The sequence below is a fragment of the Bombina bombina genome, chromosome 6, assembly GCF_027579735.1.
Source record: "Bombina bombina isolate aBomBom1 chromosome 6, aBomBom1.pri, whole genome shotgun sequence".
NCBI classification, from domain to species: Eukaryota; Metazoa; Chordata; class Amphibia; order Anura; family Bombinatoridae; genus Bombina; species Bombina bombina.
Window position 1 is genome coordinate 544,497,989 of NC_069504.1, and position 27,773 is coordinate 544,525,761.

General features: G+C 42.5%; 1 protein-coding gene across 1 annotated transcript in view; it reads right to left on the reverse strand.

The window, feature by feature from the left end:
- AP4E1 (adaptor related protein complex 4 subunit epsilon 1) overlaps nt 1-27,773 on the reverse strand; it is a 330,072-nt gene that overhangs the window by 143,018 nt on the left and 159,281 nt on the right. Inside the window, exons 12-13 of the mRNA XM_053719333.1 lie at nt 9,416-9,534; nt 928-1,230 (exon numbers count right to left, since the gene is read on the reverse strand). Coding sequence (XP_053575308.1) covers nt 928-1,230; nt 9,416-9,534 — 422 coding nt within the window. The remainder of the gene's footprint in view (nt 1-927; nt 1,231-9,415; nt 9,535-27,773) is intronic.

A 27,773-nucleotide genomic window follows, 5' to 3' on the forward strand; every position in this document is an offset into this window, starting at 1 on the left:
ACCTCCTGCTACCATAAACCCTTCTTCATAAACTAAATACAGGATGTGCATTACACCTTCTCATACCCTCTCTCCCTGTCCAAATGACAGGCATGGTTTCTGCATATTGCCATGTTTCACTGACTACAGACTCACTATTCAGGTGGAGCATATAGTAAATTAAAATGTTCAAGAGCATTATGGTTTAAATAATTTGTGGTTCTTTTGTGTGTCAGATAAAAAATAAATTGCCATTTTCACAACCTCCCAAAAAAAAAGGTGGCTGCAGTATTTTATACCTACAAGAAATCCTTAATTGCTAGACATGAACTCACTAAACCCCTTATGACAGGGTGTTCAAATGACGTCAGAAACAAGGCACCATTTCACTATCCCTATGCTTGCAGTTTATTCAGAGTACAAACAAGAATGTTTAGCTGACACTCACTCACTCATGGGGCAAAAATGCTGCAAAAGTTAAAGTTTCTTAGCCATTGTGGCCAAGAAGTAATGAGTTTACAGGAACTCCAGTGTTTTGGGCAATACTTTAATCCGTTCTGCTGGTGTCTAACAATAATTGTAAGGAGATGTGGAAGTAAAGTGGCTTGGATAGGAAGTAGTCATGTCCTTTCATATTTCACTGCAGCCAACTCTAACAAAGAATATTTCTAAACAGCAATTTTAGACATAAAACACAAAAGAGATAACATAAGATATTCCATGAATAAACTATTTTCTTCACTTTTTTCCACAATTCCTATAAAACATTCTCATGCTGAAAAGTACCGTACGATAACTAAAGTTCAAGTATAACTATAAATAGTGTGAAGCAGAGATCAAGTGATCTATATACAAAAACATTCCTTGAAAACGATTAAAGACTTTTGAGAAGGGAGATACAATAGATGTAACAGAATTTGAAAGAAAATATATTTGTACCAGTTTTACCATTAAATCTTCACAACATGAGTTGACTGGATAAAGTCTCTGCATTAGCATCCCTGCCTCTCGCAGCTGCTGTAATTCACAAGCATATTGCCTCATGCCAGAGTCCAGACAACAACTAAATTCTTCAATTAATTTATCCGTTGTTGGAGAATGCGGTCTGAGTGCGGCCAGTTTTGTTATTGCAGCCATAATCCAGGCTTTTGTTTCAGATGTAACAGAGGTTTGTTCAATAATGCCATACAGCTTTGTCATTACAGACTCCACGGGTACTTGTTTAGCAAGGTAGGCGAATTCTCCTAATACCTAAAAACAATGAATAATGACACTTTTTTTTAAACAAGGGGATTAATTAACATATCACAGCAATTGAATAGGCATTTGCAGATATTAAATCATCTCCATTTTATCTATGATCTTAAAGGGACAGTCTACTCCAGAATTCTTATTGTTTAAAGAGATAGATAATCCCTTTATTACCCATTTCCCAATTTAGCATAACCAACAGTGTTATATAAATATACTAAGAGCTGCAACAACTAATCGTCATAATCGATAATAATCGATTATGAAAAACAGAATTTATGCTTACCTGATAAATTACTTTCTCCAACGGTGTGTCCGGTCCACGGCGTCATCCTTACTTGTGGGATATTCTCTTCCCCAACAGGAAATGGCAAAGAGCCCAGCAAAGCTGGTCACATGATCCCTCCTAGGCTCCGTCTTCCCCAGTCATTCGACCGACGTAAAGGAGGAATATGCATAGGAGAAATCATATGATACCGTGGTGACTGTAGTTAGAGAAAATAATTCATCAGACCTGATTAAAAAACCAGGGCGGGCCGTGGACCGGACACACCGTTGGAGAAAGTAATTTATCAGGTAAGCATAAATTCTGTTTTCTCCAACATAGGTGTGTCCGGTCCACGGCGTCATCCTTACTTGTGGGAACCAATACCAAAGCTTTAGGACACGGATGATGGGAGGGAGCAAATCAGGTCACCTAGATGGAAGGCACCACGGCTTGCAAAACCTTTCTCCCAAAAATAGCCTCAGAAGAAGCAAAAGTATCAAATTTGTAAAATTTTGTAAAAGTGTGCAGTGAAGACCAAGTCGCTGCCTTACATATCTGATCAACAGAAGCCTCGTTCTTGAAGGCCCATGTGGAAGCCACAGCCCTAGTGGAGTGAGCTGTGATTCTTTCAGGAGGCTGCCGTCCGGCAGTCTCATAAGCCAATCGGATGATGCTTTTAAGCCAAAAAGAGAGAGAGGTAGAAGTTGCTTTTTGACCTCTCCTTTTACCAGAATAAACAACAAACAAGGAAGATGTTTGTCTGAAATCCTTTGTAGCCTCTAAATAGAATTTTAGAGCACGAACTACATCCAAATTGTGCAACAAACGTTCCTTCTTTGAAACTGGATTCGGACACAAAGAAGGCACAACTATCTCCTGGTTAATATTTTTGTTAGAAACAACTTTCGGAAGAAACCCAGGTTTAGTACGCAAAACCACCTTATCTGCATGGAACACCAGATAAGGAGGAGAACACTGCAGAGCAGATAACTCTGAAACTCTTCTAGCAGAAGAAATTGCAACCAAAAACAAAACTTTCCAAGATAATAACTTAATATCTACGGAATGTAAGGGTTCAAACGGAACCCCTTGAAGAACTGAAAGAACTAAATTGAGACTCCAAGGAGGAGTCAAAGGTTTGTAAACAGGCTTGATTCTAACCAGAGCCTGAACAAAAGCTTGAACATCTGGCACAGCCGCCAGCTTTTTGTGAAGTAAAACAGATAAAGCAGAAATCTGTCCCTTCAAAGAACTTGCAGATAATCCTTTCTCCAGACCCTCTTGTAGAAAGGATAGAATTTTAGGAATTTTTACCCTGTTCCATGGGAATCCTTTCGATTCGCACCAACAGATATATTTCTTCCATACTTTATGGTAAATTTTTCTAGTTACAGGCTTTCTAGCCTGAATAAGAGTATCAATGACAGAATCTGAGAACCCACGCTTTGATAAAATCAAGCGTTCAATCTCCAAGCAGTCAGTTGGAGTGAGGCCAGATTCGGATGTTCGAACGGACCTTGAACAAGAAGGTCCCGTCTCAAAGGTAGCTTCCATGGTGGAGCCGATGACATATTCACCAGGTCTGCATACCAAGTTCTGCGTGGCCACGCAGGAGCTATCAAGATCACCGAAGCCCTCTCCTGATTGATCCTGGCTACCAGCCTGGGAATGAGAGGAAACGGTGGGAATACATAGGCTAGGTTGAAGGTCCAAGGTGCTACTAGTGCATCTACTAGAGTCGCCTTGGGATCCCTGGATCTGGACCCGTAGCAAGGAACCTTGAAGTTCTGACGAGACGCCATCAGATCCATGTCTGGAATGCCCCATAATTGAGTTATGTGGGCAAAGATTTCCGGATGGAGTTCCCACTCCCCCGGATGAAATTTCTGACGACTCAGAAAATCCGCTTCCCAATTTTCCACTCCTGGGATGTGGATTGCAGACAAGTGGCAGGAGTGAATCTCCGCCCATTGAATTACTTTGGACACTTCTTCCATCGCCAGGGAACTCCTTGTTCCCCCCTGATGGTTGATATATGCAACAGTCGTCATGTTGTCTGATTGAAACCTTATGAATTTGGCCTTTGCTAGTTGAGGCCAAGCCTTGAGAGCATTGAATATCGCTCTCAGTTCCAGAATGTTTATCGGGAGAAGAGATTCTTCCCGAGACCATAGACCCTGAGCTTTCAGGGAGTTCCAGACCGCGCCCCAGCCCACCAGACTGGCGTCGGTCGTGACAATGACCCACTCTGGTCTGCGGAAGCTCATCCCTTGAGACAGGTTGTCCAGGGTCAGCCACCAACGGAGTGAATCTCTGGTCCTCTGATCTACTTGGATCGTCGGGGACAAGTCTGTATAATCCCCATTCCACTGTCTGAGCATGCACAGTTGTAATGGTCTTAGATGAATCCGCGCAAAAGGAACTATGTCCATTGCCGCAACCATCAAACCTATTACTTCCATGCACTGCGCTATGGAAGGAAGAAGAACAGAATGAAGTACTTGACAAGAGCTTAGAAGTTTTGATTTTCTGGCCTCTGTCAGAAAAATCTTCATTTCTAAGGAGTCTATTATTGTTCCCAAGAAGGGAACTCTTGTTGACGGGAATAGAAAACTTTTTTCTACGTTCACTTTCCACCCGTGAGATCTGAGAAAGGCTAGGACAATGTCCGTATGAGCCTTTGCTTGTGGCAGAGACGACGCTTGAATTAGAATGTCGTCCAAGTAAGGTACTACTGCAATGCCCCTTGGCCTTAGCACCGCTAGAAGGGACCCTAGTACCTTTGTGAAAATTCTTGGAGCAGTGGCTAATCCGAATGGAAGTGCCACAAACTGGTAATGCTTGTCCAGAAAGGCGAACCTTAGGAACCGATGATGTTCCTTGTGGATAGGAATATGTAGATACGCATCCTTTAAATCCACCGTGGTCATGAATTGACCTTCCTGGAAGGTAGGAAGAATTGTCCGAATGGTTTCCATTTTGAACGATGGAACCCTGAGAAATTTGTTTAGGATCTTGAGATCCAAAATTGGCCTGAATGTTCCCTCTTTTTTGGGAACTATGAACAGATTGGAGTAAAACCCCATCCCTTGTTCTCCTAATGGAACAGGATGAATCACTCCCATTTTTAACAGGTCTTCTACACAATGTAAGAATGCCTGTCTTTTTATTTGGTCTGAAGACAATTGAGACCTGTGGAACCTTCCCCTTGGGGGTAGTTCCTTGAATTCCAGGAGATAACCTTGAGAAACTATTTCTAGCGCCCAAGGATCCTGAACATCTCTTGCCCAAGCCTGAGCGAAGAGAGAGAGTCTGCCCCCCACCAGATCAGGTCCCGGATCGGGGGCCAGCATCTCATGCTGTCTTGGTAGCGGTAGCAGGCTTCTTGGCCTGCTTACCTTTGTTCCAGCCTTGCATCAGTCTCCAGGCTGGCTTGGTTTGAGAAGAATTACCCTCTTGCTTAGAGGATGTAGAATTTGAGGCTGGTATGTTTCTGCGAAAGGGACGAAAATTTGTTTTATTTTTAGCCTTAAAAGACCTATCCTGAGGAAGGGCGTGGCCCTTTCCCCCAGTGATGTCTGAAATAATCTCTTTCAAGTCAGGGCCAAACAGCGTTTTCCCCTTGAAAGGGATGTTAAGCAATTTGTTCTTGGAGGACACATCCGCTGACCAAGACTTTAGCCAAAGCGCTCTGCGCGCCACAATAGCAAAACCTGAATTTTTCGCCGCTAATCTAGCTAATTGCAAAGTGGCGTCTAAGGTAAAAGAGTTAGCCAATTTAAGTGCTTGAACTCTGTCCATAACCTCCTCATAAGAAGATGCTTTATTGAGCGACTTTTCTAGTTCTTCGAACCAGAAACACGCTGCTGTAGTGACAGGAACAATGCATGAAATTGGTTGTAGAAGGTAACCTTGCTGAACAAACATCTTTTTAAGCAAACCCTCTAATTTTTTATCCATAGGATCTTTGAAAGCACAACTATCTTCTATAGGGATAGTGGTGCGTTTGTTTAGAGTAGAAACCGCCCCCTCGACCTTGGGGACTGTCTGCCATAAGTCCTTGCTGGGGTCGACCATAGGAAATAATTTCTTAAATATAGGGGGAGGGACAAAAGGTATGCCGGGCCTTTCCCATTCTTTATTTACAATGTCCGCCACCCGCTTGGGTATAGGAAAAGCTTCGGGGGGCACCGGGACCTCTAGGAACTTGTCCATCTTACATAATTTCTCTGGAATGACCAAATTGTCACAATCATCCAGAGTAGATAACACCTCCTTAAGCAGAGCGCGGAGATGTTCCAATTTAAATTTGAATGTAATAACGTCAGGTTCAGCTTGTTGATAAATTTTTCCTGAATCTGAAATTTCTCCCTCAGACAAAACCTCCCTGGCCCCTTCAGACTGGTGTAAGGGCATGTCAGAACCATTATCATCAGCGTCCTCATGCTCTTCAGTATCTAAAACAGAGCAGTCACGCTTTCGCTGATAAGTGGGCATTTTGGCTAAAATGTTTTTAATAGAATTATCCATTACAGCCGTTAATTGTTGCATAGTAAGGAGGATTGGCGCACTAGATGCACTAGGGACCTCCTGAGTGGGCAAGACTGGTGTAGACATGGAAGGAGATGATGCAGTACCATGCTTACTCCCCTCACTTAAGGAATCAGTTTGGGCAACATTATTATCAGTGGCATCATTGTCCCTACTTTGTTTGTCACATTCATCACATATATTTAAATGGAGAGGAACCTTGGCTTCCGAACATACAGAACATCGTCTATCTGATAGTTCAGACATGTTAATAGGCATAAACTTGATAACAAAGCACAAAAAACGTTTTAAAATAAAACCGTTACTGTCTCTTTAAATTTTAAACTGAACACACTTTATTACTGAATATGCAAAAAAGTATGAAGGAATTGTTCAAAATTCACCAAAATTTCACCACAGTGTCTTAAAGCCTTAAAAGTATTGCACACCAAATTTGAAAACTTTAACTCTTAAAATAACGGAACCGGAGCCGTTTTTACATTTAACCCCTATACAGTCCCTGGTATCTGCTTTGCTGAGACCCAACCAAGCCCAGAGGGGAATACGATACCAAATGACGCCTTCAATAAGCTTTTTCAGTGGATCTGAGCTCCTCACACATGCATCTGCATGCCTTGCTTCTCAAAAACAACTGCGCATTAGTGGCGCGAAAATGAGGCTCTGCCTATGACTAGAAAAGGCCCCCAGTGAAAAAGGTGTCCAATACAGTGCCTGCCGTTTTTTTTAACAGAATTCCCAAGATTAAAATAACTCTCCAAAGTTATAAACCAATAAATATGCTTATAAAGTAATCGTTTTAGCCCAGAAAAATGTCTACCAGTCTTTAAAGCCCTTGTGAAGCCCTTTATTCTTATATTAACAATTAAGAAAATGGCTTACCGGATCCCATAGGGAAAATGACAGCTTCCAGCATTACCAAGTCTTGTTAGAAATGTGTCATACCTCAAGCAGCAAAAGTCTGCTCACTGTTTCCCCCAACTGAAGTTAATTCCTCTCAACAGTCCTGTGTGGAAACAGCCATCGATTTTAGTAACGGTTGCTAAAATCATTTTCCTCTTACAAACAGAAATCTTCATCTCCTTTCTGTTTCAGAGTAAATAGTACATACCAGCACTATTTTAAAATAACAAACTCTTGATTGAAGAATAAAAACTACATTTAAACACCAAAAAACTCTTAGCCATCTCCGTGGAGATGTTGCCTGTGCAACGGCAAAGAGAATGACTGGGGAAGGCGGAGCCTAGGAGGGATCATGTGACCAGCTTTGCTGGGCTCTTTGCCATTTCCTGTTGGGGAAGAGAATATCCCACAAGTAAGGATGACGCCGTGGACCGGACACACCTATGTTGGAGAAATAGTTGTCAACGAATCTCATAATCGATTAATCGATTAGTTGGTTTGCAATTAGTTGGTCTGTGCACAACACCAGCTGCTTCACTCCAATGAACTCCTGCATATGGTATTGTATTTTATGGTTATGTCCTTAGCCTAAAGGACGTCTACAGACATTTTACTTTTCACTTTTTCAGGACAGTATACGTATACAACTACCCCTGGCTTATGTGCAACCCAGCTATAATAGTCATCATTTGGATTGTTTATATTAAATCTGGTGATTTGGAACTATGCTTTTCATGATATAGTGCCAAGCTTGTTGTTTACACCTTGCCCCTAGATTGATGGGAGTTATTTAAATTGATGTGCACTATTATCTGTTTGCACAATTATTAGCGTATTGCTTGCTATTGCTGATTATATGTACTGTATAAATAAATGTGTAAGGCTTTGTCCTGTTATTGATATTCAGTCCTTAGTGCTTCTGATTTTGTTTTTTATTGTTTTTTTTTATATTTTTAATAAATTGTGATAATATGTACCAGATTCAACCTTTATAAATATTTATTCGTTATTTTTAGAGCGGACTAGATATTTCCCCTAACCTTATAGCTGGTTATTTACCATTGCATATAGATATTCAAGATATTTTTATGTTAGAATGAAGTCAAGGGTTACTTTGAGAGGCCCCTTGCCAAGGTAGAAAACACTTAGCATTGGTGAAGAGCTAACAAAGATAAATATCCCACTTTGGTGAAATTAGGAAAACCCTACTTATACACCTCAACAGCGTTTTCTCTGCTGCAGGAAATATACCTGCAAACAGAGAACCAGCTTTAGCCAGAAGCATGTGGACATGTTGAGATTTTTGCATTTCAATGCAAAGTTTCTGAAAGAGTGAATAACAGATTGTTATTAACAGTGATAGACTAACTCTTTCTAGTTCTACCACTTTTCAAACAATTTGTGGTTTTGTTTTGTTTAGTTATAAAACTGTGCTCTGCTGCTTAAAAATTGAAGAAACAGTTGTGTTAATGTAAAGTTTTAGTCTGAAGTTTATCTTTGTAACAGTCATTATGTGGATTTTATTTAAAACATAGAAAACTATTATTGATTCTCTTTTTATCCGATTAGTCGATTAATCGAAAAAATAATCGGCCGATTAATCGATTATGAAAATAATCGTTAGTTGCAGCCTTTTACTTATATGATTAACTTGTATCTAAGCCTCTGCAGACTGCCCCATTATCTCAGTTCTTTTCACAGACTTTCATTTTAGCCAATCAGTGCTGACTCCTAGGTAACTCCATGGGAGTGAGCACAATGTTATTTATATGGCACACATGAAATAGCGCTGTCTAGCTATGAAAAACTGTAAAAAAATTACTGAGATAAAAGGCAGCATTCAAGGGCTTAGAAATTAGCAAATGAGCCTACCTAGGTTTAACTTTCAACAAAAAATACCAAGAGAACAAAGCAAACTGAAAAGTTGTTTCACATTGCATGCCTAGTTTAGTTTTAACTAGACTGTCCCTTTTAAACAACTATCACTGTATCTTGTATAAAATCCCTTGATACCATTTAGGAATAAACTATATACAGTTTTCATTTTAAACTGAACACTATGTTCTTCAACTAAAATATATTTCTTTATTACTTTTACTAACTTTTCTCTTTCAATATAATCCTATCCTGCGGTATCCAAAATGTTCAGGGAAAGGGATAAGTTGGTGGTGGAATTTTTTATTGAGAGAAACCTCCTTTGTGGGTAATAAATTGATCAATTTGCCTAAAGCCACTTTTTCCATAATCACGTGGTTAATATACTAAAATTCTGTGCAAGCTGCATACTTATTTGCCCCTCTTAGTGGCTCAGAATAGTATATACAGTTGAGCCATATCAAATAAAATAAAAAGTGTACATATTAAAATGCTTCTCTTAAAACACACACAAATAAAGAGAAAGAAATAGATAAAAAGTTGTGATAGAATCAAACAGCAAAGGTTTTGCACCAATAACCTGCTCCTTACCCAGCTGATAACTTGTAGGAAGCGCTGAGGGTAATAGGCAGTCTCTTTTTCCAGCAAGGCAAGGTAAGATTGTACTGCATAAAGCCTCAGTTGCTCATTTTCCTTCTCATCATCAAATCCTGTCAAATGAACAAAGAAAAGTAATATAGAACATTACAAATTTGTTACCATGACATATTCAATTAATATGCATAAAAACGCTATTATACATAGCATTAAAGGGACATGAAACCAAAAGATTATCTTTAGAGAGAGAGAGAAGAGTTTTAAACAACTTTTCAATTTACTTCTTTCATCAATGGTATCCTTTTTGAAAGAGCAGTAACAAACTACTGTGAGCTATCTGAACACATCAGGTGAGCCAATGGAAAGAAAACAGGAAATTACGTGCACATAAAAACATAATTTATGCTTACCTGATAAATTTATTTCTCTTGTGGTGTATCCAGTCCACGGATCATCCATTACTTGTGGGATATTCTCATTCCCAACAGGACGTTGCAAGAGGACACCCACAGCAGAGCTGTCTATATAGCTCCTCCCCTCACTACCATATCCAGTCATTCGACCGAAAACAAGCAGAGAAAGGAGAAACCAGAGGGTGCAGTGGTGACTGTAGTTTAAAATTAAAAAATACCTGCCTTAAAATGACAGGGCGGGCCGTGGACTGGATACACCACAGGAGAAATAAATTTATCAGGTAAGCATAAATTATGTTTTCTCTTGTAAGGTGTATCCAGTCCACGGATCATCCATTACTTGTGGGATACCAATACCAAAGCTAAAGTACACGGATGAAGGGAGGGACAAGGCAGGTACTTAAACGGAAGGTACCACTGCCTGTAAAACCTCTCCCCCAAAAATAGCCTCCGAAGAAGAAAAAGTATCAAATTTGTAGAATTTTGAAAAGGTATGAAGCGAAGACCAAGTCGCCGCCTTGCAAATCTGTTCAACAGAAGCCTCATTTTTAAAGGCCCATGTGGAAGCCACAGCTCTAGTAGAATGAGCTGTAATCCTTTTTGGAGGCTGCTGGCCAGCAGTCTCATAGGCTAAGCGGATTATGCTTCTTAGCCAAAAAGAAAGAGATGTTGCCGAAGCCTTTTGACCTCTCCTCTGTCCAGAGTAGACAACAAACAAAGCAGATGTTTGACGAAAATCTTTAGTAGCTTGTAAGTAAAACTTTAAAGCACGAACCACGTCCAGATTGTGTAATAGACGTTCCTTCTTTGAAGAAGGATTAGGACACAAAGACGGAACAACAATCTCTTGATTGATATTCTTATTAGATACCACCTTAGGTAAAAACCCAGGTTTGGTACGCAGAACTACCTTATCTGCATGGAAGATCAGATAAGGAGAATCACATTGTAAGGCAGATAACTCGGAAACTCTACGAGCCGAGGAAATAGCTACCAAAAAAAGAACTTTCCAAGATAAAAGTTTCATATCTATGGAATGAAGAGGTTCAAACGGAACCCCCTGAAGAACTTTAAGAACCAAATTTAAGCTGCAAGGTGGAGCAACAGGTTTAAACACAGGCTTGATTCTAACTAAAGCCTGACAAAATGCCTGAACGTCTGGGGCATCCGCCAGACGCTTGTGCAAAAGAATAGATAGCGCAGAAATCTGTCCCTTTAAGGAACTAGCTGACAATCCTTTCTCCAATCCTTCTTGGAGAAAAGATAATATCCTGGGAATCCTGACCTTACTCCACGAGTAGCCCTTAGATTCACCCCAATAAAGATATTTACGCCATATTTTATGATAGATTTTCCTGGTGACAGGCTTCCGTGCCTGAATCAAGGTATCAATGACTGACTAGGAGAAACCACACTTTGATAAAATCAAGCGTTCAATCTCCAGGCAGTCAGCCTCAGAGAAATTAGATTTGGATGGTTGAAAGGACCTTGAGGTAGAAGGTCCTGTCTCAGCGGCAGAGTCCATGGTGGAAAGGATGACATGTCCACCAGATCTCCATACCAAGTCCTGCGTGGCCACGCAGGCGCTATCAAGATCACCGATGCTCTCTCCTGCTTGACTTTGGCAATCAAACGAGGGAGCAGAGGAAACGGTGGAAACACATAAGCCAGGTTGAAGGACCAAGGTGCTGCTAGAGCATCTATCAGCGTTGCCTTGGGGTCCCTGGACCTGGATCCGTAACAAGGAAGCTTGGCGTTCTGGCGAGACGCCATGAGATCCAGTTCTGGTTCGCACCAACGAAGAACCAATTGTGCAAACACCTCCGGATGGAGTTCCCACTCCCCCGGATGAAAAGTCTGACGACTTAGAAAATCCGCCTCCCAGTTCTCTACACCTGGGAATATGGATAGCTGATAGGTGGCAAGAGTGAATCTCTGCCCAGCGAATTATCTTTGAGACTTCTAACATCGCTAGGGAACTCCTTGTTCCCCCTTGATGGTTGATGTAAGCCACAGTCGTGATGTTGTCCGACTGAAATCTGATGAACCTCATTGTCGCTAGATGAGGCCAAGCCTAAAGAGCATTCAATATCGCTCTTAGTTCCAGAATGTTTATTGGAAGGAGTGACTTCTCCTGAGTCCACGATCCCTGAGCCTTCAGGGAGTTCCAGACTGCACCCAAACCTAGAAGGCTGGCATCTGTCGTTACAATTGTCCAATCTGGCCTGCGAAAGGTCATACCTTTGGACAGATGGACCCGAGATAGACACCAGAGAAGAGAATCCCTGGTCTCTTGGTCCAGATTCAGTAAAGGGGACAAATCTGTGTAATCCCCATTCCACTGACTGAGCATACAAAGTTGCAGCGGTCTGAGATGTAGGCGTGCAAACGGCACTATGTCCATTGCCGCTATCATTAAGCCTATTACTTCCATGCACAGAGCCACTGAAGGGCGAGGGATGGAATAAAGAACATGGCAGGAATTTAGAAGTTTTGATAACCTGGACTCCGTCAGGTAAATTTTCATTTCTACAGAATCTATCAGAGTCCATAGGAAGGAAACTCTTTTGAGGGGGGATAGAGAACTCTTTTTCTCGTTCACCTTCCACCCATGCGACCTCAGAAATGCCAACACTATGTCCGTATGAGGTATGAGGTATGCTGTCTTAGAGGCAGCAGCAGGTTTTTTGGCCTGCTTACCCTTGTTCCAGGTCTGGTTAGGTCTCCAGACCGTCTTGGACTGAGCAAAAGTTCCCTCTTGTTTTGCATTAGAGGAAATTGATGCCGCACTTGCCTTGAAGTTTCAAGAGGCACGAAAATTAGACTGTTTGGCCCTTGGTTTGGACCTATCCTGAGGAAGGGAATGACCTTTTCCTCCAGTGATATCAGCAATAATCTCCTTCAAACCAGGCCCGAATAGGGTCTGCCCCTTGAAGGGAATGTTAAGCAGCTTCGATTTTGAAGTAACGTCAGCTGACCATGATTTAAGCCATAGCGCTCTGCGCGCCTGGATAGCAAAACCAGAATTCTTAGCTGTTAGTTTAGTCAAATGAATAATGGCATCAGAAACAAAAGAATTGGCTAGCTTAAGTGCTCTAAGCTTGTCAAGTATTTCATCCAATGGAGTCGCTACCTGTAAAGCCTCTTCCAGAGACTCAAACCAGAATGCCGCCGCAGCAGCAGTGACAGGCGCAATGCATGCAAGGGGCTGTAGGATAAAACCCTGTTGAATAAACATTTTCTTAAGGTAACCCTCTAACTTTTTATCCATTGGATCTAAGAAAGCACAACTGTCCTCGACAGGGATAGTAGTACGCTTTGCTAGAGTAGAAACTGCTCCCTCCACCTTAGGGACTGTCTGCCATAAGTCCCGTGTGGTGGTGGCGTCTATTGAAAACATTTTTCTAAAAACAGAAGGGGGAGAGAACGGCACACCTGGTCTATCCCATTCCTTAGTAATAATTTCTGTAAACCTTTTAGGTATTGGAAAAACATCAGTACACACCGGCACTGCATAGTATTTATCCAGTCTACACAATTTCTCTGGCACTGCAATTGTATCACAGTCATTCAGAGCAGCTAAAACCTCCCTGAGTAACACACGGAGGTGTTCAAGCTTAAATTTAAATGTAGAAATATCAGGGGGGAACTTCCGGGCGGCGGCCATCTCTGGACGCAAAACTGTTTGCTGCTCACACCTTCCTGCTGAAACTACAGAATATTGAAAGATATAGCCAGTATTTGGGCTTTAAATTGTTGGAAGCAAGACTTTGAAAAGTTAATCTTTCATTTGATGCCTCCCTTCCTAGGATCGTGCAGCACCTACTGTTACCGGAGCTATTTCAAGGCTGAGGCCTTCTCAAAACCCCCCAGTGACTCCCACACGGGAATTCACTGTCGCGCAGCCCCCTGTTGGCGGCTGTTTACTGCATAACTGCTAAAGCTGATCTTTTCTATCTCAAAGACACTGACTTTCTTTTTTTCTCCCTGTAATACCAACATTCCTTATGACTATATAGTACCATCACTGTTATTGAGGCTAACTAGCAGGAAATCTTAGAGCCTCCTTGTTCAGCGCATACCGGCTAAAGATGGCGACTGATGCCGAAATAATCCTTTCAGCCGTGACAAAGCTTCTACAGAACCACCATATGAGGATACAGCGGGCCTGGGCAACTGAATGTGAAAGCCTCCGTGTGTTGGCCAGACAGGTTGGCAGTGCTCACTGTCGTACCATATCAGTAGCTCCTGCAGGGCAAGTGGAAGACGCCGCCGATTATCAGGGGCCTGGCCATAGCGCTACAGACCAGGTATCTCAAGTTCAAGCCCTGGAGAAGGCAATACCACTTCTAAGCCTTCCTATTAAAACCCCCCTAGCAGCAATAAAAGACCCACCTGACATCCCGGTAGTGACCGAGATGCAACCGCAAACCTCCAGACAGCGACAGACAGCTAAGGCAGGAACAGTCACTGTCATTGGGGAAGTAAAAATTGTAACCCTGTATTCGGACATGACTCACCTCTCCTGCGGCGTGGAGGACATCAGCGAGGTGCGCCATGGGTATCACGGATGTAAAGTGTCGGCGGAGGCACTGAAGCAATTTGAGACTCAGCCGACCTACACTAACCTGGAAGTTTGGGCCGCATTGGTGAAAGCCCCCACGGCACATTGCCGCATGTCTATGGAAACAGCGAGACTGAGGGTCAGACCGCCAAGATGGGGTAAATCTCAGGGAACTTTCTGCCAGCCATTGCCCAGTATACACATTTCTTTCCCCTGCTGGACTTTTGATCCTGGGGGCATTTGGACATGATCCCATGCAGTAGCGTCCATACTCTGTCACGGGGCGCACACGGGGAAAGGAAAAGGTACACCTCTGTTTTCATTGTGTGGGGCTTGGGTCTGCCTGTATATGAACCTGAGGGATGATGTGTCAGCTCTAGATAACTAAGTCCCACTTCATATTAGACTTTTGCCCTGGGTGACCCAAATCTATGCTACCTTGGTTGCCCTATCCAGCACTGGGACTCGCTCTCATGAGTGGGCTGTGACTAACGACGCTTTAAGATGCGAGAACTTTTCAGACACTGCATGAACATTTATCACCTATGTTCTGCTTAATGTATGCTCAATATATCTGACACAGATAAGGTGGCCTTTTAGTAGAATTTTGAATGTCTATTACTAATGCTTGCTTTTATGTTCAGGTCTATATTTAGCTACTAGCATGTTCACCTATTTATTACCTAGATTTAGCTCACTATATTTTCCACTAGTACATTTCAACAGTTACAGCTAGGATATTTGCTGCAAATGTACCCTTAAAAGGCAAAAGACACTCTAATCTATAGCTCTCTTTCTTATATTATAGAGCGCCCCCCAATAGGGGTCAGCTAAGAATTCCCCTCCTTTTGGGTAAAATTTGTGTGACTAGTTTTATAATAGCACTCACTGTGAGTATGCTGTACTGCCTGGGTAATATGTCTTTCCACTAGACGATAATATCGATCTAGTCATAAGAATTACTTGTGAAACAATAAGTACCTAGCTTACTTATGGCCTGATAGCAACTGGTACTTGTTTTAGCAATCCACTATGTTTAAATGTTGGTTCATCACTATTCTAATCCACACTTTGGGTCCAAGAGTGGCCCAGTATCTTTTTTTTTATTTTTTATTTTTCTTTCCTCCCCATTATCCCCCTTTGTGCCACATTGATAGTGTTGGGGGTCCAAGAGTGGCCTCTATAATCCATTGGGGGTAAACGTTATATTTAATTTGCTATTATATCCTAAGGGGAGCTCCCTATAACAGAAAACATGAGGTTGGGAATGTTTTCATTGGTTTGTTTCATTGCATTACTAAATGACATTTATATTCCTTTCTAGCCTTGACTGTAAATCAAGATTCTGTGCTAGTTAATGCTTTTTCCTGTCTTTTGTGCCATTTATATGATTTCTTTTTCCTGCATTTACATGTCATGCAAAGTATTGCCTAATGATTATTGTATGTATTAAACCTCAATAAAAATGTATTTAAAAAAAAAAAAAATGTACAAATATCAGAATCAGGTTGCATCATCTTCTCTGAGTCAGAAATATCACCCACAGAAAGAAGCTCTCCTTCTTCAGCTTCTGCATATTGTGAGGCAGTATCAGACATAGTTCTTAAAGCGTCAGTATGCTCTGTATTTCGTCTAACTCCAGAGCTATCTCGCTTTCCTCTAAATTCAGGTAGTCTGGCTAATACCGCTGACAGTGTATTATCCAAGACTGCCGCCATGTCTTGTAAAGTAAACGCTATGGGCGCCCTGGATGTACTTGGCCCCATTTGAGCGTGAGTCCCTTGAGCGGGAGTCAAAGGATCTGACACGTGGGGAGAGTTAGTCGGCATAACTTCCCCCTCGACAGATTCCTCTGTTGATAAATTTTTTAAAGACAGAATATGATCTTTATTGCTTAAAGTGAAATCAGTACATTTGGTACACATTCTAAGAAGGGGTTCCACCATGGCTTTTAAACATAATGAACAAGGAGTTTCCTCTATGTCAGACATGTTTATACAGACTAGCAATGAGACTAGCAAGCTTGGAAAACACTTTAAATCAAGTTAACAAGCAAATATAAAAAACGGTTCTGTGCCTTTAAGAGAAACAAATTTTGTCAGAATTTGAAAAACAGTGAAAAAAAGCAGTAAATCAAACGAAATTTTTACAGTGTGTATAATAAGCTAACAGAGCATTGCACCCACTTGCAAATGGATGATTAACCCCTTAGTTCAAAAACCGGATCAAAAAAACGATAGACTTTTTTTTAACAGTCACACCAAACTGCCACAGCCTTGCTGTGGGCTTACCTTCCCCAACAAACGATTTTGGAAGCCTAAAAGCCCTTTAGAGATGTCCTGTAGCATTCAGGCAACTCCTGAATGTCTCAGTCTGTAATAGTTAAACTAGGCCCCTCCCACTCATAGTAACACAGTGGAAAGCCTCAGGGAACTGTTTTTAGGCAAATTTAAGCCAGCCATGTGGAAAAAAACTAGGCCCCAATAAAGTTTTATCACCAAAGTATATATAAAAACGTTTAAACATGCCAGCAAACGTTTTATATTGTAAATATAAAAGAGTTTTACCTCAGAAAGTAAGCATGATACCAGTCGCTATTAAATCACTGTATTCAGGCTTACCTTACATAAATTTGGTATCAGCAGCATTTTCTAGCCTTCATTTCATCTTCTAGAAAAAATTTAACTGCACATACCTCATAGCAGGATAACCTGCACGCCATTCCCCCGCTGAAGTTATCTCTCTCTTCAGACATGTGTGAGAACAGCAATGGATCTTAGTTACAACCTGCTAAGATCATAGAAATCCCAGGCAGAATCTTCTTTTTTCCTGCCTGGAACAAAATAGCGGTACTATTTAAAAATAATAAACTCTTGATTGAAGCAAAATAACAGCTACATTTCACCACTTATCTCTTACTACCTCCATGCTTGTTGAGAGTTGCAAGAGAATGACTGGATTTGGTAGTGAGGGGAGGAGCTATATAGACAGCTCTGCTGTGGGTGTCCTCTTGCAACTTCCTGTTGGGAATGAGAATATCCCACAAGTAATGGATGATCCGTGGACTGGATACACCTTACAAGAGAAATTAGATTTGGATGCATGAACGGGCCTTGAATTAGAAGGTCCCGCCTTATTGGAAGAGTCCACGGTGGAACCGAGGACATGTCCACTAGGTCTGCATACCAAGTCCTGCGTGGCCACGCAGGAGCTATCAGAATTACCGAAGCTCTCTCCTGCTTGATTCTGGCAACCAGACGTGGGAGGAGAGGAAACGGTGGAAATACATAAGCCAGATTGAAGGCTAGAGCATCTATCAGTACTGCCTTGGGATCCCGGGACCTGGACCCATAACGAGGAAGTTTGGCATTCTGACGAGACGCCATCAGATCCAATTCTGGTGTGCCCCATAGCTGAATCAGCTGGGCGAATACCTCTGGATGGAGTTCCCACTCCCCCGGATGAAAAGTCTGACGACTTAGAAAATCCGCCTCCCAGTTCTCTACTCCTGGGATGTGGATAGCTGAGTGATGGCAAGAGTGATCCTCTGCCCACCGGATTATTTTGGTTACCTCCATCATCGCTAGAGAACTCCTTGTTCCTCCCTGATGATTGATATAAGCTACAGTCTTGATGTTGTCCGACTGAAACCTGATGAATTTGGCCGCAGCAAGCTGAGGCCACGCCTGAAGCGCATTGAAAATCCCTCTCAGTTCTAAAATGTTTATCGGGAGGAGAGCTTCCTCCCGAGACCATAAGCCCTGTGCTTTCAGGGACTTCCAGACTGCACCCCAGCCTAGCAGGCTGGCATCTGTCGTTACAATGAGCCACTCTGGCCTGCGGAAGCACATTCCCTGAGACAGGTGGTCCTGAGACAACCACCAGAGAAGAGAATCTCTGGTCTCCTGGTCCAGATGCAGTTGAGGAGATAAGTCTGCATAATCCCCATTCCACTGTTTGAGCATGCATAGTTGCAGTGGTCTGAGGTGTAGACGGGCAAAAGGAACTATGTCCATTGCCGCTACCATGAGTCCGATTACCTCCATACACTGAGCCACTGATGGCCGAGGAATGGAATGAAGAGCTTGGCAAGTGGATAAGAGTTTTATCTTTCTGAACTCCGTTAGAAATATTTTCATTTCTACCGAGTCTATTAGTGTCCCTAGGAAGGAAACTCTTGTAAGAGGGAAGAGAGAACTCTTTTTTATGTTCACCTTCCACCCGTGAGATGTCAGAAAAGCCAACACGATGTCTGTGTGAGACTTGGCTAGCTGAAAAGTCAACGCCTGAATTAAGATGTCATCTAGATAAGGCGCCACTGCTATGCCCCGTGGTCGTAGAACCGCCAGAAGGGACCCTAGCACTTTTGTGAAAATTCTGGGAGCCGTGGCCAACCCGAAAGGCGAATCTGTTTAGAAAGGCGAATCTGAGGAATTGATGATGATCTCTGTGAATAGGGATGTGTAGATACGCATCCTTTAAGTCCACGGTAGTCATATATTGACCCTCCTGGATCAGAGGTAGGATAGTCCAAATAGTCTCCATCTTGAATGATGGAACTTTGAGATCCAAGATTGGTCTGAAAGTTCCCTCTTTCTTGGGAACCACAAACAGGTTTGAATAAAACCCTAGCCCCTGTTCCTCCTTTGGGACTGGGCGAATCACCCCCATGGTATGTAGGTCTTCTACACAGCGTAAGAACGCCTCTCTCCTTGTCTGGTTTACAGACAATCGAGAAATGTGAAATCTCCCCCTTGGAAGGGAGCCCTTGAATTCCAGAAGATATCCCTGGGACACAATTTCTAAAGCCCAGGGATCCTGAACATCTCTCGCCCAAGCCTGAGAGAAGAGAGAGAGTCTGCCCCCTACTACATCCAGTCCTGGATCGGGGGCTACCCCTTCATGCTGTCTTAGAGGCAGCTGCAGGCTTCTTGGCCTGTTTACCCTTGTTCCAAGCCTGATTAGGTCTCCAGACTGACTTGGATTGGGCAAAATTCCCCTCTTGCTTTGTAGCAGAGGAAGCTGAAGCGGGACCACCCTTAAAGTTGCGAAAGGAACGAAAATTATCTTGTTTGAGCCCTCATTTTATTTGATCTATCCTGAGGGAGGGCATGACCTTTCCCTCCAGTGATGTCTGAAATAATCTCCTTCAGTTCAGGCCCGAATAGGGTCTTACCTTTGAAAGGAATGTTCAAAAGTTTAGATTTAGATGACCCATCAGCAGACCAGGACTTAAGCCATAACGCCCTTCGTGCTAAAATGGCAAAACCTGAATTCTTTGCTGCTAATTTATCCAGCTGAAAAGCAGCATCAGTAATAAAAGAATTAGCCAACTTAAGTGCCTTAATTCTGTCCATAATTTCCTCTAATGGAGTCTCCATTTGAAGAGCCTCTTCTAGAGCCTCAAACCAGAAAGCAACTGCAGTCGTTACAGGAACAATGCACGCAATAGGTTGGAGAGAAAAACCTTGATGAACAAAAATTTTCTTCAGGAGACCCTCTAATTTTTTATCCATAGGATCTTTGAAAGCACAACTGTCCTCGATAGGTATAGTTGTACGCTTAGACAGAGTAGAAAACAAAATTTATACTTACCTAATAAATTTATTTCTCTTGTGGTCAGTCCACGGCTCATCCATTACTTGTGGGATATTCTCCTTCCCAACAGGAAGCTGCAAGAGGATCACCCACAGCAGAGGTGTCTATATAGCTCCTCCCCTAACTGCCACCTACCAGTCATTCGACCGAAAACAAGCAAGAAAAAAGGAGAAACTATAGGGTGCAGTGGTGACTGTACTTTAAAAATAAAAAACACCTGCCTTAAAATGACAGGGCGGGCCGTGGACTGGATACACCACAAGAGAAATAAATTTATCAGGTAAGCATAAATTTTGTTTTCTCTTGTAAGGTATATCCAGTCCACGGATCATCCATTACTTGTGGGATACCAATACCAAAGCTGTAGGACACGGATGAAGGGATGGACAAGGCAGGCGCTTAAACGGAAGGCACCACTGCCTGTAAGACCTTTCTCCCAAAAATAGCCTCCAAAGAAGCAAAAGTATCAAATTTATAGAATTTAGAAATAGTATGAAGGGAAGACCAAGTCGCCGCCTTACAAATCTGTTCAAGAGAAGCCTCATTCTTAAAAGCCCATGTGGAAGCTACCGCTCTAGTAGAATGAGCTGTAATTCTTTCAGGAGGCTGCTGGCCAGCAGTCTCATAAGCTAAGCGGATTATACTTCTTAGCCAAAAAGATAGAGAAGTTGCCGAAGCCTTTTGGCCTCTCCTCTGTCCAGAGTAGACAACAAACAATGCATATGTTTGACGAAAATCTTTAGTAGCTTGTAAATAAAACTTTAAAGCGCGAACCACGTCAAGATTGTGTAATAGACGTTCCTTCTTTGAAAAAGGATTAGGACACAGTGACGGAACAACAATCTCCTGATTGATATTTTTATTAGATACCACCTTAGGCACACTACCTTATCTGCATGGAAAATGAGATAAGGGGAATCACATTGTAAAGCAGATAACTCCGAAACTCTTCGAGCCGAGGAGATAGCTACTAAAAACAGAACTTTCCAAGATAAGAGCTTAATATCTATGGAATGCAAAGGTTCAAACGGAACCCCTTGAAGAACTTTAAGAACTAAATTTAAACTCCAAGGCGGAGCAACAGGTTTAAACACAGGCTTGATTCTGACTAAAGCCTGACAAAACGCCTGCACGTCTGGAACCTCAGCCAGACGTTTGTGCAAAAGGACAGAGCAGAAATCTGTCCTTTTAAGGAACTAGCTGACAAACCCTTCTCCAATCCTTCTTGGAGAAAAGAGAATATCCTAGGAATCCTGACCTTACTCCATGAGTAACCCTTGGATTCACACCAATGAAGATATTTACACCATATCTTATGATAGATTTTCCTGGTGACAGGCTTTCGCGCCTGTATTAAGGTATCAATGACCGACTCAGAGAAACCACGCTTTGATAAAATCAAGCGTTCAATCTCCAAGCAGTCAGCCGCAGAGAAATTAGATTTGGATGGTTGAAAGGACCCTTAAGTAGAAGGTCCTGCCTCAGAGGCAGAGTCCATGGTGGAAAGGATGAAATGTCCACCAGATCTGCATACCAAGTCCTGCGTGGCCACGCAGGTGTTATCAAAATTACCGATGCTCTCTCCTGTTTGATCTTGGCAATCAGACGAGGGAGCAGAGGAAACGGTGGAAAAACATAAGCCAGGTTGAAGGACCAAGGCGCTGCAAGAGAATCTATCAGCGCTGCCTTGGGATCCCTGGACCTGAATCCGTAACAAGGAAGCTTGGCGTTCTGGCGAGACGCCATGAGATCCAGTTCTGGTTTGCCCCAATGTTGAATCAACTGTGCAAACACCTCCGGATGGAGCTCCCACTCCCCCGGAGGAAAAGTCTGACGACTTAGAAAATCTGCCTCCCAGTTCTCTACTCCTGGGATATGGATAGCTGATAGATGGCAAGAGTGAATCTCTGCCCATTGAATTATCTTTGAAACCTCTAACATCGCTAGGGAACTCCTTGTTCCCCCTTGATGGTTGATGTAAGCTACAGTCGTGATCTTGTCCGACTGAAATCTGATGAACCTCACTGTTGCTAGCTGAGGCCAAGCCTGAAGAGCATTGAATATCGCTCTTAGTTCCAGAATGTTTATTGGAAGGAGTGCTTCCTCCTGAGTCCATGACCCCTGAGCCTTCAGTGAGTTCCAGACTGCACCCCAGCCCAGAAGGCTGGCATCTGTTGTTACTATTGTCCAATCTGGCCCACGGAAGGTCATACCTTTGGACAGATGGACCCGAGATAGCCACCAGAGAAGAGAATCCCTGGTCTCTTGATCCAGATTTAGTAGAGGGGACAAATCTATGTAATCCCCATTCCACTGACTGAGCATGTAGAGTTGCAGCGGTCTGAGATGTAGGCGGGCAAACGAAACTATGTCCATTGCCGCTAACATTAAGCCGATTACTTCCATACACTGAGCCACCGAAGGGCGAGAAGTATAATAAAGAACACGGCAGGAATTTAGAAGTTTTGACAACCTGTCCTCTGTCAGGTAAATCCTCATTTCTACAGAATCTATCAGAGTTCCCAGGAAGGAAACTCTTGTGAGAGGGGATAGAGAACTCTTATTTTCGTTCACTTTCCAACCATGAGACCTCAGGAATGCCAGAACAATGTCCGTATGGGACTTGGCAATTTGGAAATTCGACGCCTGTATCAGAATGTCGTCTAAGTAAGGGGCTACTGCTATGCCCCGCGGCCTTAGGACCGCCAGAAGTGACCCCAGAACCTTCGTAAATATTCTTGGTGCCGTAGCTAACCCAAAGGGAAGAGCCACAAACTGGTAATGCCTGTCTAGGAAGGCGAACCTGAGAAACCGATAATGATCTTTGTGTATCGGAATGTGAAGATAAGCATCCTTTAAGTCCACGGTAGTCATGTATTGACCCTCCTGGATCATAGGTAGGATGGTTCGAATAGTCTCCATCTTGAAAGATGGGACCCTGAGAAATTTGTTTAGGATCTTGAGATCTAAGATTGGTCTGAAGGTTCCCTCTTTCTTGGGAACCACAAAGAGATTTGAATAGAAGCCTTGCCCCTGTTCCTCCTTTGGAACTGGGTGGATCACTCCCATAACTAGGAGGTCTTGAACACAATGTAAGAATGCCTCTCTCTTTATCTGGTCTGCAGATAATTGTGAGAGGTGAAATCTTCCTTTTGGGGAAGAAGCTTTGAAGTCCAGAAGATATCCCTGGGACACAATTTCCAACGCCCAGGGATCCTGGACATCTCTTGCCCAAGCCTGGGCGAAGAGAGAATGTCTGCCCCCTACTAGATCCGTTACCGGATCGGGGGCAGATCTTTCATGCTGTCTTAGAGGCAGCAGCAGGCTTCTTGGCCTGCTTACCTTTGTTCCAGGCCTGGTTAGGTCTCCAGACCGGCTTGGACTGGGCAAAATTTCCCTCTTGTTTTGCATTAGAGGGAGTTGATGCTGCGCTCGTCAAAGTTTCGAAAGGCACGAAAATGAGTTTGTTTGGTCCTTAATTTATTAGACCTATCCTGAGGAAGGGCATGACCTTTTCCTCCAGTAATATCAGAAATAATCTCCTTCAGTCCAGGCCCAAATAGGGTCTGCCCCTTGAAGGGAATGTTGAGAAGCTTAGACTTTGAAGTAACGTCAGCTGACCAGGATTTAAGCCATAGCGCCCTACGCGCCTGTATAGCAAAACCTGAGTTCTTAGCCGTTAGTTTGGTTAAATGAACAACGGCATCAGAAACAAATGAATTGGCTAGCGTAAGCGCTTTAAGCTTGTCAAGTATATCATCCAATGGAGTTTCTACCTGTAAGGCCTCTTCCAGAGACTCAAACCAGAAGGCCGCAGCAGCAGTGACCGGGGCAATGCATGCAAGAGGCTGGAGAATAAAACCTTGTTGAATAAACATTTTCTTAAGGTAACCCTCGAACTTTTTATCCATTGGATCTAGGAAAGCACATCTGTCCTCGACGGGAATAGTTGTATGCTTAGCTAGGGTAGAAACTGCTCCCTCCACCTTAGGGACCGTTTGCCATAAGTCCCGTGTAGCAGCATCTATTGGAAACATTTTCTTAAAAATAGGAGGGGTAGAGAACGATACACCTGGTCTATCCCATTCCTTAGTAATAATTTCTGAAAACCTTTTAGGTATTGGAAAAATATCAGTGTAAACAGGCACTACATAGTATTTATCCAATCTACACAATTTCTCTGGCACTATAATGGTGCCACAGTCATCCAGAGTAGCTAAAACCTCCCTGAGCAACATGCGGAGGTGTTCAAGCTTAAATTTAAATGTAGACATATCAGAATCAGGTTGAAGCATCTTCCCTGAGTCAGAAAAATCACCCACAGAAAGAAGCTCTCCTGCCTCAGCTTCTGCATATTGTGAGGGGATATCAAACATAGCTACTAAAGCATCAGAGAGCTCTGTATTTTTTCTAGTCCCAGAGCTGTCTCGCTTTCCTTGTAACCCTGGTAGTTTGGACAATACCGCTGTAAGGGTATGATCCATAACTGCCGCCATGTCTTGTAAAGTAAACGCCATGGGCGCGCTAGATGTACTTGGCGCCACTTGAGCGGGAGTCCCTTGAGCGGGAGTCAAAGGTTCTGACACGTGGGGCGAGTTAGTCGGCATAACTTCCCCCTTGTCAATTTCCTCTGGTGATAAATCTTTTAAAGACAGAATATGATCTTTATAACTTAAAGTAAAATCAGTACATTTGGTACACATTCTAAGAGGGGGTTCCACAATGGCTTCTAAACATAATGAACAAGGAGTTTCCTCTATGTCAGACATGTTTAAACAGACTAGCAATGAGACTAGCAAGCTTGGAAAACACTTTGATAAATGTAAACAAACAAAAAATAAAAACGGTACTGTGCCTTTAAGAGAAATTTTTTTTGTCAGAAATTGAAAAACAGTGATAAAAAGCAGTAAATCTTACGAAATTTTTACAGTGTGTATAATAGACTAACAGAGCATTGCACCCACTTGCAAATGAATGATTAACCCCTTTGTTAAAAAACGTTTATATCGTTTTTTTGATCCGGTTTTGAAACTGTCACAACAAACTGCCACAGATCTGCTGTGGCCCTACCTGCCCATACAACTACTTTTGAAGGCACAACACCCCTTTGTAGAGGTCCTAAGTGTTCACGGGACTCCTTCAGGGAAGCTGGAAGTCTCAAGCTGCAAAAACTACTGCACGATTTAGGCCTGAAATTAGGCCCCTCCCAACCTGTACTCACAATGAGAGGGCCATAAAAAACTATCCCTATGCAAAATCTAGCCAGCCATGTGGAAAAAACTGGGCCCCAATAAAGTTTTATCACCAATATGTAGAAAAAAACGTTTAAACACTTCCAGCAAACATCTTATTTTCAGTAATGTGAGAAAGTAATAAGAATATTACCTTTTACAGCAAGCATGATACTAGTCGTTATTAAATCACTGTAATCAGGCTTACCTTAAATAAATCCGGTATTAACAGCATTTTCTAGCATATTCATTTCTCTAGAAAAATTTAAACTGCACATACCTCATAGCAGGAGACCCTGCACGCCATTCTCCCAGCTGAAGTTACCTCATCTCTTCAGTTATGTGTGAGAACAGCAATGGATCTTCGTTACAACCTGCTAAGATCATCAAAAACCACAGGCAGACTCTTCTTCAACTTTCTGCCTGAGGCTAAAACAGTACAACTCCGGTACCATTTGAAAATAATAAACTTTTGATTGAAGATAAACTACATAAATTCACCACATCTCTCTAGCTACTTCCTATCTTGTTGAGAGCTGCAAGAGAATGACTGGTAGGTGGCAGTTAGGGGAGGAGCTATATAGACAGCTCTGCTGTGGGTGATCCTCTTGCAGCTTCCTGTTGGGAAGGAGAATATCCCACAAGTAATGGATGATCCGTGGACTGGATACACCTTACAAGAGAAATAGCTCCCTCCACCTTAGGAACTGTCTGCCATGAGTCCCTTATGCTATCAGATATGGGAAACATTTTCTTAAAAACAGGAGGGGGAGTGAACGGAATACCTGGTCTATCCCACTCCTTAGCAATAATATTCACAATCCTCTTAGGGACTGGAAAAACATCAGTGTAAACAGGAACCTCTAAGTATCTATCCATTTTACACAATTTCTCTGGGACCACTATAGGGTCACAATCATCTAGAGTCGCTAATACCTCCCTAAGCAATAAGCGGAGGTGTTCAAGCTTAAATTTAAAGGCCGTCATATCAGAATCTGTTTGAGGAAGCGTCTTTCCTGAATCAGAAATTTCTCCCTCAGATAACAAATCCCTCTCCCCTTCAGAGCATTGTGAGGGCATATCAGAAACGGCTACTAAAGCGTGAGACGGCTCAGCATTTTTCCTTAACCCAGAGCTGTCCCGCTTTCCTTGTAAACCAGGCAGTTTGGATAAAACCTCAGTGAGGGTTGTATTCATAACTGTGGCCATGTCTTGTAAAGTAAATGAATGTGACGCACTAGAGGTACTTGGCGTCACTTGTGCGGGCGTTACTGGTTGTGACACTTGGGGAGAGCTAGATGGCGAACCCTTATTCACTTCTGACTGAGAATCATCTATTGCTCTATTTTTAAGTGCTAATATATGTTCTTTATAATTTATAGACATATCAGTACATTTGGGACACATTCTAAGAGGGGGTTCCACAATGGCTTCCAAACATATTGAACAAGGATTTTCCTTGGTATCAGACATGTCAAACAGGCTAGTAATGTAACAAGCAAACTTGGAAAACACTGTAATCAAAGTAAATAACACTTAGAAATAAAACGGTACTGTGCCTTTAAGAGAAAAAAAGCTGCACAAGTTCTGCAAAACAGTGTAAAAAAGCAGTAAACTTAACGAAATTTTTACAGTAGTATCTTACAGCCTTAGTAACTTTGCACAACTATGCAAATAAACAATTAACCCCTTAATGGCAAAACCGGATTGAAAAAACTTCAAAACCGGTAAAAAAGACTTTCAGCACCTTGCCACAGCTCTGCTGTGGCGCCTACCTGCCCTTCAGAACGATTTGTGGGGGAAAAACCTCTTTTACAGCCCTCAAACACAGCAGGAACCTCTAGAAAAGCAGTTGGATGACTCTTAAGGAAAAGAAACTGCGCAACTGAGGCGCGAAAACAGGCCCCTCCCACCTCACTCGATGTTTTGAGGCCTATTAGAAAAACACCTGAGTGTCTCTTAATTAACTATGTGGGTTAAAAAACACTAACACAAGCCACAATGACCCCTTCAGTCCCTTCAAAAAACTTTATAATTGCATCATTTACTGAACAAACAAAAAACGTTTTTTCCTAACAGTGTCACCAGTAACAAATGAGCCCTTCAAGTAAGCTGAAATTCCTATTCCAAGTGTCTGAATACAGCTTACCCTTTCCCCATGGGGATATAGCCAGCCTTTTCTAGAATAAACACAGTCTGTCTAGAAAAACATAGACTGAACATACCTCATATGCAGCTTAGCATGCAAACCGTTCCCCCAACTGAAGTTTTCTTGTACTTTTCAGCCCTTGTGAGAACAGCAGTGGATCTTAGTTACAAAGTGCTAAGATCATAATCCTCCTTGCAGAAATCTTCATCTCTTTTTCTGCCAAAGAGTAAATAGTACACACCGGCACCATTTAAAATAACAAACTTTTGCTTGAGAAATAAAAAACTAACATTTTTGTCACCACACTCGCTCTGCACTTCCTAGTTACTTAGAGTAGGCAAAGAGAATGACTGGGGGGTGGAGCTAAGGGGGGAGCTATATAGGCAGCTCTACTGTG